Source organism: Pipistrellus hanaki (assembly GCF_964339955.1).
Source record: "Pipistrellus hanaki genome assembly, chromosome: 3".
Lineage (NCBI taxonomy): Eukaryota > Metazoa > Chordata > Mammalia > Chiroptera > Vespertilionidae > Pipistrellus > Pipistrellus hanaki.
The window spans coordinates 120,569,296-120,590,559 of NC_140505.1; the positions used below are offsets into that span (position 1 = coordinate 120,569,296).

Sequence of the window (21,264 nt, forward strand, 5' to 3'; positions counted from 1 at the left end):
GGGGACTTTGGGCACTATTATGACTGTTTTCCCCTCCTTACAATGATCATGATGCTATATTTAAAAAATAAATTTGCCATATCTATATCATTTGATCTTTAATCTCTTTTCTGGGACAGAATAGATAAATAAATAAAAACATGGGCATTGGAGTCAAACACATCTGGTTTTGAGACCTGGCCCTGTTATTTACTAGATGTATAGCCTTGGGGCAGATAATTCATCTTTCTGAGACTTCTTTGTTGTTATTTTTATTTATTACTTTAACTATAAAATGGAAACAGAGAAATCCTTTCATACACTCATGGGAACTTAATAACATGATCTAAATAAGGCAAGTGAGTACTGAATAAATGATAGCCATCAACTTCCTTTGTTCTGGGTCACATAATAAACTGTCAGTACCCTGTAACATGCATTTGTGAGCCACTTCCTGCATCAGAACCACCTGAGATCACTAGTAAAGGCAGACTTCAAGCTCCATGCTTAGCTTCTTCTACTTCTCTTTTAAAAACTTTCACCCAAGGATGTGTTTATTGATGAGAGAGAGAGAGAGAGAGAGAGAGAGAGAGAGAGAGAGAGAGAGAGAGAGAAATTTTGATGTGAGAGATAAACATGGATTCATTGCCTCTCACACATGCCCCAATCAGAAGGCTGAAGCTGCAACCTAGGCTTGTGCCCTGACCTGGAACCTGTAAACTTTTGGTGCATGCAATGACTTTCAATAAACTGGGCCACACCAGCCAGGGCGGTGGCGGCTGCCTCCTCCTCTCTTCCTCCCCCCCCTCCTCCTCCCCCCTCCTCCCCTTCCTCCTCCTCCCCTCCTCCTCCTCCTCCTCCTCCTCCTCCTCCTCCTCCTCCTCCCCTCCTCCTCCTCCTCCTCCTCCTCCTCCCCTCCTTCTCCTCCTCCTCCTCCTCCTCCTCATCCCCTCCTCCTCCTCCTCCTCCTCCTCCTCTTCTTCTTCTTTTTTTTTTTTTCTTCTTCTTCTTCTTCTTCTTCTTCTTCTTCTTATTATTATTATTATTATTATTATTATTATCCAAATCTCAATTTTCAGTAAATGGTCCAGAGTTAAATTTTTATGTTGACAAAAATTTGAGAACCACTATTTTCAGCCTTCAAGCAAAGATTTGTTGATCAGATTCACTTAATCTCTGTGTATAACCTTGGGGAACAGGTGCTGGGGATGATTTTAAGGATATGGATTCCTGAGGCACATCTCAAATACAGCCCGGATTCTGGAGCCATAATGCCAAAATTCAAATCCTAACTGTACAACTTACTGGCTTTTTCCTTGGAGAAGTAATTTTAACTCCATGTGTCTCATTTTCCTTTTACATAAAATGGGGATAATAATAATACCGACTTCATAGTGCTGTTAAGAGAAGGAAGATGTTTAGATCAAAGTCCTATTAAACACTACGTGTGTCCACAATTAGTATTATGAGTAGCATTGCTATTAGTGTCTCCAGGATGTGCTTTGAGAGTCCATATGAGTGAGTCTCAACAGCGCCACACTTTATGAAGAAGAGAAGCTCTGAAAATTTTAATGTCCAGGCCGTAGCCCAGGACAATGAGGTCAGAAATATATATATGGGAAGGATCTAGGTATTTGTTTTTCATTTGTATTTCTCCAGTGCTCCCAGGTTACCCCAGTGGATAGACAAAGCTGAGAGCTGTTCCTCAATTTCATTTGAGAACTCTCCAGGTGATTCTGATGACCAGGGAGTACCAACTGAGAAGGGTGTCCAGATACCTCTTGTTCTCCTGCACTTCAGTTTTTGCACATAAAGAAGCTGGCATTTTTACAAATTGAAGACAAGGACTTCCATCAACAGAAAGATTATGCCTCATTTTGTTGGGATACTTGCTTTATTGCAGGGGTCTGGAACCTAAACCGCAATATCTCTGAGGTATGCCTGTACCAGTGAATGGACTAGGGGTTAATCATTATTGAGGGAAGAAGGATTAAGAGCTCAGCCTCTGACCAAAAGCCTGCAGAGCACAGAGCTGTTATAAAAGTACTGAATGTTGAAGGGAAAGGCTGCTAAAAGAAAAACTGTGATTGGAATAAAAATAAAAGGCACATGGTTTTGAATCACTTAGATTCAGATTCCAAACCCAGATCTCCTATTTATTATTGAGATACTTAAATTCTCTATAAGCCTCACTTTTCTTTCATTGCATAACATGGGTTTTTTAAGGATAAAATGGGTTAAAAGATATAAAGTTTTTAGCATACAATGACCCTTGCTTCATAGACATTAAATAAAAGTGTATTGTTGTTGCTTTTAGAAGTGAGGATTAATGGAATGCTGAGTGTAAGAAAGAGTGAGGAGTCAAGGGTAATAGCTAAGTATCTTGCTTAAATAATGGGATAAATGGCAGAGGTATGAACCCGAGAATTTGCAGACAAGAGGAGTTTGGTTTCTGAGAACTTCATGTTCTGTTGTTTTGTAAATCAGTCTCCCTAATATTTCTTTCAATCTGAACTATGCTAGTAAACCCAGACTTATATGCCAGTAACCAGATTTGATAGCTTCATAAAATAAGTGTAAGGAAGTTCTGAATAAGAACCTTCAGGGAACTCACAAATAAACTCGATACTCTTTATTGCAGTCATTTAAGAACAAGTACTTTGCTGATAGAACAAGTACTTTGCTGATTCAAAGGCTTCTTTTGCTGCCTTCCAGGTGCAGGCAGATTTCTGGCGCTTTTACGGACCTAAAGGGAATCAGAACTCCTATCCTGCTTGTCATCCCCACCTCTTTGTTTGCAGCACCAACCAGGTCTGGGCTTGGGGGACCTAAACATCACTTTTGTTTTTCAGACTTATTTTGGCCTTTTAGCAACTGCTGCCTATCCCATAACCCTTGGGTGGGAACGAGCAAGCTGGTCCAGGTCCACGTGAGCGCTGCTCCTCAGTTCTGTGCCTCTGATCAGATGGGCAGAGAGGGAGGCAGATCAAGTCCATTGCCTGTGCAACCAGGATAGAGATCCTTGTCTCCCTTCTTGCAGGCACCCTCAATGGCTACAGTGGGTTCTGGTGGAACACTTCTCATATAGTTGATAGAAGGGAAGCAAAAGACCTAGTATGCTATATAAGTTAATGACTTAGCAAATCCCCGTGAATTTTCTTTCATCTCACAATTATGTGTTTATAAGGTCTGGAAAAGGCCTATGGTATAATGTAGCAGGGCTGGCTCAGCTTTTAATAAGTCTTAATGGGATGTGTCTGGTTTCCTTGATGGTTCTTTTTGAACTGATATTTCTCAAATTTTGATGGTCATAGGAATCATCTGGAAGCTATAAAAAATAACTGATGACTAGATCCCACTTTCAGAAATTTTTATTTAATTGGTCTGGAGCAGCAGGCTGGTTTAAAAATTCCACAACTGATTCTAATGAGCAGCTTTTGCTAAGGAATACTGGTTTCGAATGTGGATGATAACTAGCACTAATTACTTTTATTCACGGGCTTTTAATTATTCTCCTGGAAGAATCCTATTCAGTATCCTGTAGCATAGGGTATTAAAGAATAACAGAAAATGCAAGAAGAGTTCCTGTAGTACTGGGGCTGAGAGTTCATTTTGTTTATGTTCTCTGCTAATGGGATCTGTGAACCCACAACTTCAGAATCACCAAGCATCTGCTTAAAAGGCAAAATGTTGAGCCTTATCCTCACACCTCCTGAATAAATCTCTCTAAAGTGGAGCTGAGGCATCAGGAACCCATTTTAATAAGTTCGCCTAGATTATTCTTGGACACATTCATGATTTAGAACCATTAATCTGTACCAGAGCTTCTCAGCCCTGACTGCATTAGAATCACTCCGGGGCTATAAAAATAGCCATGCAACTAGGCCAGGGGTTCTCAACCTTGGCTGAACCTTCCCATCACCTGGAGGCCTTTTAAAAGCCTCATGTCCAAACTCTACCCTGAGCCAATCCCATCAGAACCCTCCGGGGCGGGGAAGAGGTACCCAAGGGATCTGTAGTTTTTAAAGCTTCTCATGTGATACCAATCTACAGCCAAGGGGAGAACACACTGTTCTGAATATTCTGGTTCAGTTTGTTTGGGGTGGGTCTTAGGCATTAATCATTTTTAAATGCACTCCAGATCATTTTAGAGTGCAGCCAAGGTTAAAAACTGATGACTATCAGGTTTTGAACTTCCCCAAGTGTACTTACTCAATACCCTGTAGTCTACAGATTCAGGCTTTCCCCACACTGGCTCCAAGCCAGTTTAGACCAAGGCTGACAGGGATGGTCTCATGAGAATTTACATGTCCACCTAGACATAAACCTCTAATCCTTGACTTTCTGAACCAGTCTCATTTATTAATTTGTCATTCATTCAACAAATGTGTACTAAACACCTAATATTTGTTAAGTAATCTGCACTAAACTATGGATACAATGACAAATACAGTATTATTCCTAATAACTCAAAGGCTTATAGATTTGTAAGGGTATCTTTTTTGTTTTGTTTTGTTTTTTTCAAACAGGTATTGTGGAGAAAATTATTACAATGGATGAGTGAACAAAGACCTGTAGGAATACAGATATGGTAGCCACTAAATCTGCCTTGGAAAAACAGGGAAGACATGTCTAAGTCCTCTCAGTTCTTTGAATGCCCACACTCTCTTGACAATACTTCAATTTGCATTTATTTTCCTGGAACATTCTTCCCCCTTTCCCCACCTGCACTTCCTACCTAGACTCTGCTTAGCTGCTGTTACTGCCACAAAGAGGTCTGACCTCATGGATGAGGATAAGTGTCTTTATTATACGTCCATGCACTAACTTGCAGGAATTCTTTCATAGCACACACTCTCTTTATTGCATGTCTATGACCCATCAGGTCTGTAAGTTCCATGACTCCTTTACCACTGTGTGCCCTTCGCACAGCACAGTTCCTAACACTCCCAGATGAATGAATAAATTGCATTCCAAGAACAGGGGCTGCTATGTACAGAGACATAGAGGCATGCAATTCTGTGGCATATCCTAGAATAACAAAACTTTTGGGTGGCCCATGTATAAGATGGGCAGGAGGAGGTCTCTAGAGGTGAGTCAGAAGAGGCAGTTGTTAAGGGGCTTGTGCGTAACCCTGAGTGGTCTTGACTTCATCCTGGAGGCAGTGGGAAGCCAGAGGAGGTTTATATGGGGGAGTAGAATAATGAGGTTTATCAACCAGAACAATCGTTCTGGAAGCAGTGTGGGAGATGGACTGAGAAAGAAAAGATTGATTTAAAGAACAGTTAGTTTTAGTACTATTGGCAAAAAATAACAAAGGCTTCCCTGAAGTAATGAATCAGAGGGGCTCTGTTCAAAAAGCATTTTTGAGATAAAATCTATAGCACTTACTGACTAACTGCTTGTGGGGGTGAATGTGAGAGACGATGCCATGGCATAGCTTAGAAGACAGGGTGGGTTTGGAAATATGGAGTATAAGCAGAGAAGAGCTAGTTCCAGGATTTTGTTTTTTAAAGCTCATTTTTAAACAGTTTGATAGTTTCATCTATCTGAGGACATATAGGTGTAGGGACTCTTGTGCAATTAGAAATGCATAAAATTCTTAGATTGTAACTTATTGACCGTGGATGTGGCTGGGATTGTCCAATTGACTATGTTGACTTTTGAAAAGGCAGTGTCACATTGATTTTATGATTTGTACTTCTTTGGACCACCATTGCCAAACCATTTGGCAATATGTCAAGGAAAAAATTTTCATTTAAATAACTTATTGGTTAATTTTTTTGGTTAGATACATACACCTAAGAAAATCCCACCCGAATTCTGAGGTGATAATGATTTTATTTTAGGTAGCTATGCTGTAATATTCCATTCTCATTTGATAGTGAGTTCAGAAAGAGAGAGAAAGAGAGAGGCACAGAGAGACAGAGAGAGACCAGGGATCCAAACTGCAACCCGGTACATGCCCTTGACTGGGAATTGAACTCATGACCTTCTGGTCTGAGGGCTGAGGCTCTAACCGCTTAGCAGCCAACCAGGGAGAAAAACCTCGATTCTATACATAAACACCTAAGTGACTTTTCAGTAAGTTATTGACTACATATAGCAACAGAAGTAGAAGAGACCCCGGTAGGCATTACTAAATGGCCTTTTATCATAGCATTTTCTCTTGGCAATGCAAAACCAACCTGGGAATTTTAAAGCTATGACCATAAAATGCTATGTTTCTTGACAGAGTAACCTTGGATATTGTTCAGTGAAAGAGGAACATTTAAATTAATTGTTATTAAAACTTTTTTTTGCTTGGTACTGTCCTAAAAGCTGATAGGTGGGTACATGATCAGATTTTTATTTTAAAAAGATTACTTTGTTAACCGTATGAAGAGGCTGGAGGAGAAAAAAAATGATTCAAGTTTGACAGAAGAGAGATGATGGTAAAGGCCTGGAATAAAGCAATGGCGGTAAAATGGAGAGAGGCCATTAACTAATTCATTCATTATCAAATATTTATTCACTGAATTATACCAGACTCTGGGGCTGCAGTGATGACCAAACCAGATAAATTCCTACCACCTAGGAATTTATAGACAAGTGTAAGAGATGCATTTTAATCAAATCATTATACTAATAAAGGTGAAACTGCAGATGTGATAAATGTGGTGTGATTAAGGAAAAGTCAAACTGAGAAACCATCTCAGAAAGAAAATTGACAGAACTCATTTGGTTATAGGGGTATCAGAATAAATAAAAGACATGTTTCCTGCTCTTTTTCTGAAAGAATATTCAAACTGATTTGTGTGACAGATATTATACATGAAATGACATCAAAGAAAATGTATTCAGTGACAAATTGTGTGGAACAGATTTAAATGACTTTTTAATCAAAAGATTAGATCAATAAGCTATGAATTGTAAATTCTGATTTTGCAGTTAATTCCACTTAATTTTTGTCATGGCTATTCAGTTGGAATGATGGTACTTCGCTGATGAGACACAGTTACTCTAGATCTTTTCACTTCATTTTTTTTTTTTAATTCAGATGTGGCCAGAGCAATTGAATTATTGGAAAAACTACAGGAATCTGGAGAAGTCCCAGTGCACAAGCTACAATCCCTTAAGAAAGTGCTTCAGAGTGAGTTCTGTACTGCTATTCGAGAGGTATGACACTAAGATTCTATAACTATGTTCAGCCATATGTGTTCTGAATGGAAGACATATCTTTTCCACACAAACAGTTGAAATAGTTAAGATCAGAACTACATCTTTGCCTTCTATTTTTAGCTCCTTGGACAGATGATAAAATATAACTTAATCTGTTAAATTCTTTATTTAGATTCAGTCAGGATTTACATGGTCATATAAAACCCAATGTTTATCTTATGGTACCAATAAAGTGACTACCTTCGCAGGTTAACTATTACATGTAAACTATTTAGCAGTCACATGAAGTTATCTGGAAATTCAGTTAGAAATAGTCATAATTAATGAGGGCTGAGATTTTCTTTAAAGAATATTCATCTAAACCCAAACTGGTTTGGCTCAGTGGATAGAGCGTCGGCCTGTAGACTGAAGGGTCCCGGGTTCGGTTCGAGTCAAGGGCATGTACCTTGGTTGCGGGCACATCCCCAGTAGGGGTATGCAAGAGGCAACTAATCGATGATTCTCTTTCATTGATGTTTCTAACTCTCCATCCCTCTCTCTTCCTCTCTGTAAATAATCAATAAAATATATTAAAGAGAAAGAATATTCAACTAAGTCTTTCACAGGCAAATCTGAAAGAGTAATAGCCTACTGATTAAATAGTTATCCAAACATTGCTAGTACAGTGATTGTCAACCTTTTACTAGTACATCTCATGGCATAAGGTAATTACTTAATTCTTTGGCAATCCAAAATATATGGTTTTTGCCAATCTGACAAAAAATAAGTATAATTTGATAGATTTGTAAAAAATAATAATAGTAATTGTCTACCCTTTTTGTCCCAAAGTTACTTTAAAAAAAGCAGGTGCCTATACTTGTATATAGGAATTTCTGGTATCAAGAATTAACCAAACAGACACAACCTTATTATGAGGGTTGACCAATAAGATGCAACTTTGTTATATGACCTATAATTTACCATTCCAGACAGGGAATTCATACTGGATGGCTATTATTGTGTTGGTTGTTGTCATTTTTGTATTTGACAATCTAAGAGAAAAGAGGTCAGTGCTCCTGACTAAATAGTCAGGTGTTGCATTTTAAACATTTTTGTGGCACATCAGTTGAAAATTGCTGGTCTGGTGCAATAATGGAAAATCTCTAAACAGGCTGCCATGACCTTCTAACAAACTTTGTAATGCTCTCCTGGCTAATGGTTTTAGGATTCCTAAAGTGAAAAACAAAACAAAATAAAATGTGTTATAATGACCATCTGAATAGTGTATTGACTTGTGGTAGAATTGACTTGTAAACCAATGAATTTAATTGTTTACAAGTTCACTTGAGAGATATATGCTATGTTGCTTTTTAAATGAAATTATATTCAGTAAACCTATCACCCCTTCCCCATCATGTACTAAGTGATGATTTTTTAATTAGAGCCTAAAGTCCATAAATCCAGCATATATGCCTTGGTAAAAGTCCCTAATAATGAAGTACCTTACATCTTCCCCAAAGAGTGGAACCCAATGACTACCTGGAGAGTTTGCTGTAGCAGAAGTCATACACCTCCCTCTTTGCAACTCTGCATGTGGCTATGCACATTTTAAATTATTTATTTATTTATTTATTTATTTATTTATTTAATCCTCACTCAATGTTTTCATTGGTTTTTAAGAGAGGAAAGAAGAGATAAAGAGGAAAGGAGGGAGGGAGGGAGAGAGGGAGGGAGAGAAAGACAGAGAGAGAGAGAGAGAGAGAGAGAGAGAGAGAGAGAGAGAGAGAGAGAGGAAACCATCAATTGGCTGCCCCCCCTCCAACAGGTGATCAAACCCTCAATCTAGGTATGTACCCTGACCAGGAATTAACCCTGCAATGTTCTGGTATATGGGATGATGCTTCAACCAACAAGCCACTTCACCAAGGCAATGTACATTTTTTTTAATTATTATTATTATTTTTTTTACTGCAACAATCCTAACTATGTGTATCCCTAGGTGGGAACAATCCAGGTGACTAAGGTAGAGACATACAACACCTCTGTCACTATAGATTTAAAGTGCAGCCTACCCAATGTGGTTACATTTGGATTTTGCTGAGCTTTGATTTAGAGTGTACTTGTGCTAAATCTTTATCTACAAAGTTGTTCACTATTGCATTTTTGTTTATAATGACCACAGCTTGAGTAAATAACCATAATTTTATCTCCAAGTTTTAATGTATAAATTTGACCAAAAGTTGCAAGGAAATTTCTCAGTGTAGAATTCTTGGACACCAGCTACTCAGTGAGAAAGGTAAAAGATATGAGAAACCCCATGGGCCTCCTCTTGTTTAAACTCCTGCAGTCACTCTGTAGAGTATACCAAGGTTAAATCGCCTATACGTCCTTTTCTTTCTTCACAGAGTCCTACTTCCCTGAGATTTGGTGGCTAACTTTTCATTTTTAGATATTCTATCACTTCTTTAACATTCCAGAGGACTAACTAAAGGATATAGCACATCAAATATATATATATATATATATATATATATATATATATATATGGAACTTGGCTTGTGATCAATGCAAAGTCCCTACCTTCATGGAACTTATATTCCAGTGAGAAAATGATGATAAATATGCAGTATAATGTCAGAGAGTGACAAAACTATAGAGATAAAGAAAAAAGGATTAGGGGAGTAGGATTAAGGCACTATTAAGTTAGGATGATACAAAAATAACCTGTTTAAAGTAATGGAATGAGTCATATATATCAGGGGGTTGGGGGTAGTGTAGTGTTTTGGTCACAGGAAGCCACAACTGCAAAACCAGAGGCAGGCATGGCTGGCGTGGGCTCAGTGGTTGAGTGTAGATCTATGAACCAGGAGGTCATGGTTCAATTCCTGGTCATGGCACATGCCCAGCTTGTGGGCTCCATCCCAAGTGTGGGGCATGCAAGAGGCAGCCGATCAATGATTCTCCCTCATCACTGATGTTTCTATCTCTCTCACTCTCTTCTTCTCTGCCATATTCTCATTTCTCACTTGATCTATTCTTTCTTTTATTGCTGGATTCCCTTATTTCTACTCCTGCAAATGCACATCTGTTTTTTCACAACAGTCAGAGACTTTTTATTACAATTTCTTTTTTTATTGATTACAGAGAGGAAAGGAGGGAGAGAGATAGAAACATCAATGATGAAAGAAAATCATTGATCGGCTGCCTCCTGCATGCCCCACTGGGGACTGAACCCTCAACCCAGGCATGTGCCCTGACCAGGAATCAAACCATGGCCGCATGACCTCCTGGTTCCAAAATTGATGCTCAAAAACTGCACCACGCCGGCCAGTCACAGAGACCAGTAGAAATCTAATCAAGTCTGGTCAAAACTCTTGAAAGGTTTGCTGTCATTTATTTTAAAACTGTATTTTGAAAACTATATAATGTTATTAAGCAATGTTACCACAATAAATTCAATGAAAATTTAAAAATAAAAAATGAAAAGTACAAGTAGGAAGTATGATGAATAATCTCAAAATTACAATGGTGAATATCTAAAAATTAAATTTTGCTGATCCAAGAACCCTTTCATTCTTTGTCTCTAGGGTTTTGACTGCTATGCTGGCATGAGAAGTTTTGGTTTCTTATTCAAATAATGCTTAAAATTTTTATGGTTACATTATTTGAGTTTTGAGAAATATTTGCTAGTTAATCCTTTCCAGTGTAAAAGTTACGATTTTTTTCATGACTGGTAGAGAAGAGAAAAAAAAAGTACAGTGGTTTTATTCTTAGTTGCATTTGTCAGAGCAAAAACAGGACAGGTCATGTCATTGCCAACATGACTGTAAAATCCACATTACACTCAAAAAGAAAGTAGGGCAATAAATGCCAAATTTTTAATTGCCTTACACAAGCATAACAGTAGATATTGTTACACACTGAAGCAATCCCATATTTTGTTTTACATTTTGATTAAACCTCTTAATCAGCATTTGGCATATGTGCGGCTCTTATCAGGGAAGAATAGTTTAATGAAATTTTGTTTGTTTTTTTTTACTGATAATGGATGATTAAAATGTTTTTTTTAAATATATTTTTGTTGATTTTTAGAGAGAGGAAGGGAAAAGGAGAGTTAGAAACATCAATGAGAGAGATACCAATCAGCTGAAGAATAGTTAAATGAAATTTCATTTAGTTTTTTTTACTGAAAGTGGATGATTAATTTTTTTTAATATGTTCTTACTTATTTCATAGAGAGGAAGGTAAAGGGAAAGAGAGATAGAAACATTAGTGAGAGAGAAAAAGCAGTCAGCTGCCTCCTGTACACCCCCTAGTGAGGATGGAGTCTACAACCCAGGCATGTGCCCTGACTGGGAATCAAACCAGTGACCTCTTGGGGCATGGATCCAGGCTCAAACACTTAGCAACACTGGATGGGCCTAAAAATGGATGATTAAAAGTGATTAGATGTTTTCTCTCCTTAACTATTTCTCTGTAATCTGTACGTCTTGGGTACATCAGTACTGAAATACGACCATCTGTGTGTATGACTAAGAAAGGCATTGGTTTATTAACAAATGTCTTTCAGTTGAATGCCAATCCACAAACAGATTTATTCATAGAATACTGATAATAGTGGGCGATACTTACTTTGCTTGTGTTTTATTACTGAAGGAGCTGGAAAGGACCTAATTAAGAATTAAATTGCAACCATTCTGTGCAGGAAATTTCAGAGAACAGGACAGATGAATGGGCTGGCACTCAATGCTGCTTCTCCGTCGTGAGAGGCGATGGCTGACAGGAGAAGGTTCACGCACATTTCTGAATGAAACATAGAATTGTAAAAGTCCTCTTACTGCCTTGGCCGGTGTGCTCAGCTGGTTGGAGCATCCTCCGTTCAGCGAAAAGCTGCTGGTGCAATTTCCAATCAGGGCGCGTTCCTGGGCTGTGGGTTTGACCCCCTGTTAGAACACGTATGGAAGGCAACCAGTGTTTCTCTCTCGCACATTAATGTTCCTCTTTGTTTCTCTCTTTCTCCCTCTCTCATAAATGAGCATATCCTTGAGTGAGAATAGAACAAAACTTATGGTACTGATAGTCCCAGTGAAAACCATTTCTGTGATTTTAAGTGGCTTCCCTAAATTTTTGTTCGTTGCTGTATTAATTAGCTTGAATGATCTAAACTTATACGTTAGACATAAAGAAATTTAAGGGTTGAAACATACAGGTTATAAGATGTTGCTCTTAGATAAAATAATTTCTTAAGAAAGTTGAATTGCTGTTCAAATAGCTATTACCAAGAGATTGACTTTCCCCCAACACTTTATATTCTTTGGGCCTTAGAGGGGGGAAAACAAATCAATAGTATATGAGCGGTCATATTTTCAGAGGACATCCAATTTCTGCAACAGAATACACAGTAGTTCTTTCTAAAACTACAAAAATCAGAACAGAACTAGCAATCTATTTACCACCATAATTTTCCAACTTTAAAGCATCTAGGCTTCCTGCTCTCCCGGGCGATGTGCTCATTGACCTGGCGAGTGAGGTGCTGCTTAGAGAGGTTGGGGTGAGGACTTACTCTCACGCTTATGACTGTCATATGCACATTTGACCCAAAAATGCAGACCTAAATAACAGTCATCATAAACTGCCGTCCTTGGGCAGTGACCAGCGTATGTTAGTGTTTCCTAAAGTAGTAGAACTGAAGAATAAGAAAATAAACCGACTCCGTATGGAATCTATCATTTTGTGATAGTAGGGCTGCTGAAAAATAGTCCAGTTCTCTTCTCCTTCAGCTAGGGGTGGCCATGGCAGCTGCTTTTGCTAAGGAGATGCGAGTGGAAGTGATCTGTGCCACTTCTCATAGAAGCCCTTGAATCAGTGCATGATTTGCTATGTCTTTCCCTTTGCCAAGTGACTAGTGATGTTTTAGAAGATAAATATCCATCAGCCTGGGTTGCAAAGTGAGAAAATGAGAAGTATAGGCTTTTAGCCAACCTGTCACTAATGTGCTACCTGCATAAGAAGTAACCTCTGTTAACCTAAGCCTCCAAGATATTGCAGTTATTGTACCATAGAATAACCCAAGTTATTCTGACTGCTAATGTACAACCACTAAGTCAAATATACTTCGAATAAAGGATATATGCAGCTTCATCCCTTTAGCTACTGTGGTAAAACAAAATTAATTTTAAACAATTACATCGTATGTTTAGTAAGCTGTGATAAACCTTCTTAACACTATATGAAATTGGTAACCAATGTAAATACCCATGCCCATTAGGTGGTGAATGCTTTTTTAAAAATTTGAGACATTTGGATCATAGATTGTGTTTGCTTCTAGATTATGTCCCATTTGTTCCTATTCCCAGTTTTTTCTTTCCAATGAGGTTCCAAACTTTAATAATACGTTGACAATATGGAATGGTCTTATTTTAAGGCGCTCAAAATAGTAAGAATAACATGTCATAAGACAAAGAATTAAGGACTTGATAATATTTAGCCACAAAAAGAGGAAAGTTGTGTTTAACATGATGCTTGTCATTTGCTATTTGGTAGGATAATGAAAGAGGGAAGTAACTAGGCTAGACCAGTGGCCAGCAAACTCATCAGTCAACAGAGCCACAGTTTGCTGACCACTGGGCTAGACCACTGGATGATACATAGAAGAACACAGGTAACTAAAGATAACTACCAGTCCCAAGCAATGATTTCATTGGTAATGTAGGAAGTTCCTATAACTACAGTAGAGGCTAGATCTTTGTATGTCAGATCACTTTAGAGCAAGAGTTGTGGGGTGTTTTTTTTTTATCCCTCTTATTTTTTAATTAAACTAATTGGGGTGACAATGGTCAATAAAATTATATAGGTTTCAAGTGTACAATTCTATGATACATCAGCTGTATATTGGACTGTGGGCCCACCACCCAAAGTCAAATCATCTTTTATCACTGCCTTTTTTTTTTATTTGACCACCTTTACTCTTCCATTACTAGCCCCCCTTTCCCCCTGGTAACCACCATACTGTTGTCTGTGTCTATAAGACTTGGTATGTTTTTTGTTTGTTTGTTTATTTGTTACTTTCAGTTTTGTATCCCACATATGAGTGAAATCATATGGCTCTTAATTTCTTCGGTCTGACTTATTTCACTTTGCATGAGAGTCTCATGTCTATCCATGTTGTACCAATGCAGTATTTCATTTTTTCTTATGTTTTTGAGTAGTATTCCTTTGCATATATGCACCACATTTTCTTTATCCAATCACCTAGCAAAGGACACTTCAGTTGTTTCCATTTCTTGGCCACGGTGAATAATGCTGCAATGACGAAATAAATGTTTTCAAATTTTGGGGGTAGATACCCACAAGAGGGGTTGCTGGTAATTCCATTCCTAATATATATTACTGATTTTTCACAGAGAGGAAGAGAGAGGGATAGAGAGTTAGAAACATCGATGAGAGAGAATCATGGATCAGCTGCCTCTTGCACACCCCCTACTGGGGATGTGCCGGCAACTAAGGTACATTCCCTTGACCGGAATCGAACCCGGCACCTTTCGGTCCGCAGGTTGATGCTCTATCCACTGACCCAAACCGGTTTTGGCACATTCTTAATTTTTTGAGGAGCCTCTACACTGTTTTCCATAGTGAAATACTAGCTCACCTTTCCACCAGCAGTGAATGAGGGTTTCTTTTTCTCCATAAACTCTCCAGTACTTTTATTACTTGTCTTGTTGATAATAGGCCTCAAACAGGTGTGAGGTGGTAGCTCATTTTGTTTGATTTGCATAGCTAGGGAAGTTGAACATGTTTTTATGTATCTGTTGGCCATTTGTATTTCTTTGTGGGGTAACTGTCTGTTCAGGTCCTCTGCCCATTTTTTTAATTGGGTTGTTTGTTTGGTGTTGAAAAATGAGTTCTTTATATAGTTTTGATATTAACCCCTTGTCAGAGATGTTGTTTGTAAATATCTTCTCCCATTTGGCTGGTTGCCTTTTTGTTTTGCTGTTGGTTCTTTTACTGTACAGAAGCTGTTAGTTTGATATAGTCCCATTCATTTATTTTTACCTTTACAGTCTCAGTTCTCAAACATCTCCCATCTCAAAAAGTTGTTCATGGAAAAAATGTCTCAAATGTGGAACAAAACTTCAGTTCTGGACCTGACAATCCTTTCATGCAGATGTTTCAGCATGACAGAAAGTGTCTCTCAGGCCACAAACAAAGGAGAGAATGCAAGTCAGTTTACTGATAATACCACAGTAAATTGGGCTGTGAATATTTTCATGTGGGTTTTGTTTTGTTTTGTTTTGATTTTGTTGTTGTTGTTTTGCTGGTGAAGTAGATGATCAGCACAATTTTAGAACATAAAGAGGGCGTCAAGTATGCCAGTGTTGCCCACCTGGTGTGGCTCAGTGGTTGAGCTTAGACCTATGAACCAGGAAGTTACGGTCACACCTTCCAGTTGAGGACTCTATCCCCAGATTAGGGCAAGCAGGAAGCAGCCAATCAATGATTCTCTCTCATTATTGACATTTCTATTTCTCCATCTCCCTTCCTCTCTCTGAAGTCCAATAAAAATTTATATTTTAAAAAAGAATGCTAATGTTGCTAAGGGTGTGAAAGAAATAATGATCTTAGGCAACTGAAGAGGTAGGAAAACCTGTTGATTTAGATAAGCAAAAAGCAGTTAGCTGGTGACAGCATTTAGAAGGCCGCAATATGTGAAAAAGCAAAGATGCTGTGTACTGACTTCCTGGAAGACACCCCTGGAATGAGTGCTGAAAACGATGCATTTATGGCTAGCAGAGGGTGGTTTGATAAATTTAAGGAAAGGAGTGTTTTGTTTATAGATTAAGCAGTACATTAAACATGTACTGTACAGAAGGCAGGTTAAAACGGGAATCATTTGGGGATCTAGAATGAATTAATTCAATTTACATTATTTCTAATGGGAAAAAAAATGATGTGGTTTTCAAACAAATCACTTCTTGAACAGTTTTCTGGAACAAAAGTCAGGTTTGAGAACTGAGATTCCACTGTACTTCTCTTGCCTTTGAGATCAAATTCATAAACATTTTCTGTGACCAAGATCCATTAGCTTAGTGCCTATGTTTTCTTCTTTGTAATTTATTGTTTCAGGGCTTATATTTATCTTTGGTCCATTTTGAGTTAATATTTGTTTATGGGGACAAACAGTTCAGCAATTTTCAACTTTTTTCATCTCATGGCACACATAAACTAATTATTAAAAATCCTTGGCACACCAAAAAATATAATTTCTGCTGATATGACAGAAAAAAAGGCACAATTTTTGATTTATTCACACTGGATGACTATTGTTGTGTTGGCTGTTGTAATTTTATTTGAAAGTCTAAGAGAAAAGATGTTAGTATCCCTGACTAAATAGTCAGTATTGCATGTTTAAAAAATTCTTGCGGCACATCAGTGTGCAGCAGCACACCAGGTGAAAATTGCTGGTCTCGTTTCATTCCTTTGCATGTGGTTTTCCAACTTTCTAAGACAATTTATTGAAGATGATTTCTTTCCTTTATTGTCAGTTCTGGACCTGACAACCCTTTCCCAGCACAATTTATAGAAGAGCATTTCTTCTATTTTTTACTTCTTTATTGAAAATTATTTGCTCATATACATGTGGTTTTGTGTCTGGATTCTCAGTACTGTTCAATTGGGTAGGGTGTCTGTTTTTCTGCCAATATGACGCTCTTTTTGGTTATTATCACTTCGTAGTATAATTTGAAGGCAGGAATCTGGGAGTGTGATACCTCCAGCGTTGTTCTTTTTATCTTAGGTTTGCTTTGGCTGTTCAGGTTCTTTTGTGGTTCCATATAAATTTGATTTTTTTTTTTTGTTTTATTTCTTTAAAAAAGTCATTTGGATATTTATGGGGATTGCATTAAATCTGTATATTGGGGATTGCATTAAATCTGTATATTGCTTTGAGTAATATGGACATTTTAATTATGGCGATTCTTCCCCACGAATGCAGAATATTTTTCTATTTCATTGTTTTTAGAATTAAGTATAGTTTTTAGAATTGATATAGTCCCATTCATTTATTTTTACCTTTACAGTCTCAGTTCTCAAAGGATGTGAAGGAGATTAAGTTTATTCCTAGGTATATTATTCTTTTGCAATTGCAAAAGGAATTGTTTTTTTGCATTTATTTTTCTGAAATTTTATTCTCAGCGTATAGGAAAGCTGTGGATTTTTGTACATTGATTTTTGTATCCTGCAACTTTACCGTATTCGTTGTTGTTTCAAATGGTCTTTTGGTAGAATCTTTTGGGTTCTCTATGTACAAAATCATGTCATTGGCAAAAAGGGACAATTTTACTTCTTCATTCCCAATTTGGATACTTTTTATTTCTTTTACTAGTAGTTGCCTAGGACTTCCACTACTATGGTAAGAGTGGAAACCCTTGCCTTGTTCCTGATCTTAGAGGAAAACCTTCCCATTTTTCACCATTGAGTATGACAATAGCTGATGGTGTGTCATCTATGGCCTTCATTATGTTGAGGTACTTTCCTTTTATATCCATTTTATTGAGTGCTGTAAGCATAAATAGGTGTTGTATCTTATCAAATGCCTTTTCTCTATTGATAAGATCATATGACTTTTAGTCTTTATTTTGTTAATGTGGTATATTACATCAATTAATTTGTATATGTCAAACCATCCTTAAGCCCCTGGAATGAACCCCACTTGATCATGATGTATTATTTGTTTAATGTATTTTTGTATTCGATTTGCTAGTGTTTTGTTTCAGAATTTTGCATCTGTTTTCATTGGATATATTGTTTTGTGGTTTTATTTTATGGTGTCAGATTTTAGTATCAGGGTTATGTTGGCCTCATAAAATATATTCGGAAATATTGACTCTTCTTCAATTTTTGGAAGAGTTTGAATGTTTGGTAGCCTTCACTAGTAAAGCCATCAGGTCTTGGGCATTTATTTGTCAGGAGGTTTTGTTTTTGTTTTTGTTTGTTTGTTTGTTTGTTTGTTCTAATATATCTTTTATTGATTTCAGAGAGGAAAGAAAAAGGAGAGAGAGAGACTGAAACATCAATGATGAGAAAGAATCACTGATTGCTGCCTCCTACAAGTCCCACACTGGGGATGGAGCCCACAACACAGGCATGTGCCCTGACCAGGAACCCAACTGTAACCTCCTGGTTCATAGATCCATGCTCAACCACTGAGCCATGCTGGCCAGGCTGTTGGGAAGTTTTTGATTGTTTCAACTCCCTCACTGTTGATAAGTCTACTACCGTGTTTCCCCGAAAATAAAACATCCTCCGAAAATAAGACCTACTTACAGGTTTCCTTCTGAGTGAAATATAAGGCATCCCCCCCGAAAATAAGGCCCCCCCAGGCTCTGTCTCAGAATGAAAATTAATTTACTATAAACTGGTTGCTAGGGCTGCCACGACTAGCGTCTAGCAACCAGTGACAATATGCAAAGTCCTGACATCACTGCTGTGTGGAGGCGGAGCGGAGGTCGGAGTGAGCAGTGAGCTTGGGGCCGGGGAGAGGAGGAGACTTTTGCAGATGCCTGTAGAAGAACAGGAGGATTAGAGCAGATGGGATGCGGCCAAGGTGGTGAGTGCTGGTCTGTCTCTGGTGACACTACCTGATGCTTGCGGCCGCCCTCATGATGACTGAAGGTTCTCAGTCAGTGGCAGACCCTGCTCCAGCCCAGATCCAGGCCCCAGCAAGCCCAGTGACAGTCCCCAGGCAGGCCCCAGGAGGTAAATGTCTGATAAAGGGGTAGGGTGGATGTCTGGTGAATGTGTTCAGTGGCACAGGGGTGGGGGAGGGGGATCACTTAAAATGACACAGAGGATCAGAGGGGGCAATCAAAATGACACAGGAGGATCAAAAGGGGTTACTAAAATGGTAATCCCCCCTCTGATTCTGCTGTGCCATTTTGATTCCCCTCTTTTATCCCCCCGTATCATTTTAAGTGATCCCCCTCCCCCCACCTTGATACCCCAATTCCTTTTTTTTTACCCCTAGAAATGAGCGCAAAAAGAAAAAGCTACTCCATGGAGTACAAGAAATGAATCATGGAAGACTCTTGGGGCCAAAATCTTACTGCTTTCTGCAAAGAGAAGATGTTGAGTATCCGATTGGTCTGAAAATGGTGAGCAGAGTATTGTAACCTCATTGAACAAGTGGACAAGGGAAATGCTAAAAAGTGCAAGTGTGGATGAGGTCGGCAACCATTATTTTCCGAGCTGGAAGACCTGATCTGTGAATGGGTTGTTGACGGGAGAGCAAAGGCTTTGCTTGTGAATAGGGCTCAGATTCAAGAATTTGCCCTTGCAATGGCACCGCAGTTTGACATAGCCCCCAAAGACTTCAAAGCATCACAACACTGGCTGGATAATTTCCTTCAGTGAAGTGAACTGTCTTTAAGAAGATCTATTGGTACAACATTGTTTAGGTTGGAAGATACTCAAGTTATTAAGCGAGCACTTGCATTCAAGTCCTTTATTGATGATGCTGACTTCTCTAAATACAATCTTTCCAACATGATTGCTATGGATGAAACTGCAGTGTTTATGAGCCAATCATCTCAAACAAAAATTGAACAGCAGGGTGCCTCCTTAGTGTACATTCCCTCCACTGCTTACGAAAGTGCACATGTTTCCTGTATTTTGGCAATTCGTCTGGATGGCACTAAAATACCACCTTTAATCATTTCTAAGAGCAAGAAGGAAAAGATTGAACATGTTTTGGGCATTTTTATTCTTGAAACTGAAAAAGCCTGGGCCACACAAGCAGTTATAAGGAAGTGGGTCGATTTAATGCTGCTGCTTGTTATGCAAGGGAGCCAAAGAGGTCTGCTAGTCTGGGATGCAGCCAGCACTCACCACGCTAATGACATGAAGACATTTCTTCATGAAAGAAAAATAGATCAGATAATGATTCCCTCAGACTCTTGATATTGCAATAAACAAGCCATTCAAAGACAATTTGTGCATGGAAATTAATGACTACATTGAAAATAGAATGGAGAGAAATCAGCGTGGAAACTTTGTGAAACCTAAACTGCAAGAAGTTGTGACTTGGGTGAAGAATTCATGGGAGAAAATCACTGACAGTTGCATTGCAAATGCACTGCGAGCAGGCTATCTTGACAAGAAGTACTCATTTAAAGATAGTGCTATTACTAAACATGAGAGATTTGGTCCACTGATTCTGAAAGAAATGGAGTCACAAGAGATTCACCAGGAAATTCAGGAATTGGGTTGTTATGATGATGTTCCAGAAGATGATGACATGATTGTCATTGAATAAATGAGTAAATTCTTGATACTGTAGGATTCACAGTTTGTCTGGTTTGTGTTGACAACTATTGTACTACCGTACCATATACAGGTAATAAATTTCCTTTATTTTCATTTAACAATAAATGTGTACCGTATTTTTCTTCATGGAAAAATAAGACATCCCCTGAAAATAAGACCTAGCGCATCTTTGGGAGCAAAAATTAATATAAGACACTGTCTTATTTTCGGGGAAACAGGGTAGTATTTAGATTTCCAGTTCTTCAAGATTCAGTACAGAAGGGCTATACTTTCTTAAAACTTTTTCGTTTCTTCCAGGTTATTACATTTGGTGGTATACATTCTTTCATAGTATTATTCTTGTATGATTCTTTGTATTCCCGTTGGTGTCTGTGATAACTCCTTTTTTAAATTTCTGATTTTCTTTATTTGAGTTCTTTTTTTTTTTCCTCAGTGAGTCTAGCCAGAGTTTTGTACATTTTATTAATCTTTTCAAAGAACCAGCTCTCTGTTGCATTAATTTTTTGTATAATCTTTTTGTTCTCTATTTCATTTAATTCTGCTATCTGTCCTGTGGCATGCAGTTTGTTGTGCTGCTCTAGCCCCTAAGGCAAGATGGTGCCCTAGGTCTCTCTGACACTGCACTTGCAGTATGGACTTGTGACCTGGTGCTTGGAACACCAGTTCTCACCAGCAGCTCTGACCTGAGAGGTGGGTAGGGCATGTGCCAGGTGACAGGTCTGTCTGTGCTGATGGCAGATCACCCACTGGCTCAAGGCTCTGCCTCTGCCAGGTGCGTAGCACACACTGGGCAGCAGTTCTTTGTTAGACTGAGGTGCGCCCCAG

At 38.4% G+C, this 21,264-nt stretch overlaps 1 protein-coding gene across 2 annotated transcripts in view; it reads left to right on the top strand.

Moving 5' to 3' along the window:
* Window positions 1-21,264, top strand: part of LIN7A (lin-7 homolog A, crumbs cell polarity complex component) — a 145,987-nt gene that overhangs the window by 35,689 nt on the left and 89,034 nt on the right. Inside the window, exon 2 of one of the 2 annotated variants that reach the window (XM_084876269.1) lies at window positions 7,019-7,137. In XM_084876269.1, coding sequence (XP_084732395.1) covers window positions 7,019-7,137 — 119 coding nt within the window. Of the gene's footprint in view, window positions 1-7,018; window positions 7,138-21,264 lie in introns of those variants that run through there. The other variant, XM_084876270.1, reaches the window with a different exon arrangement.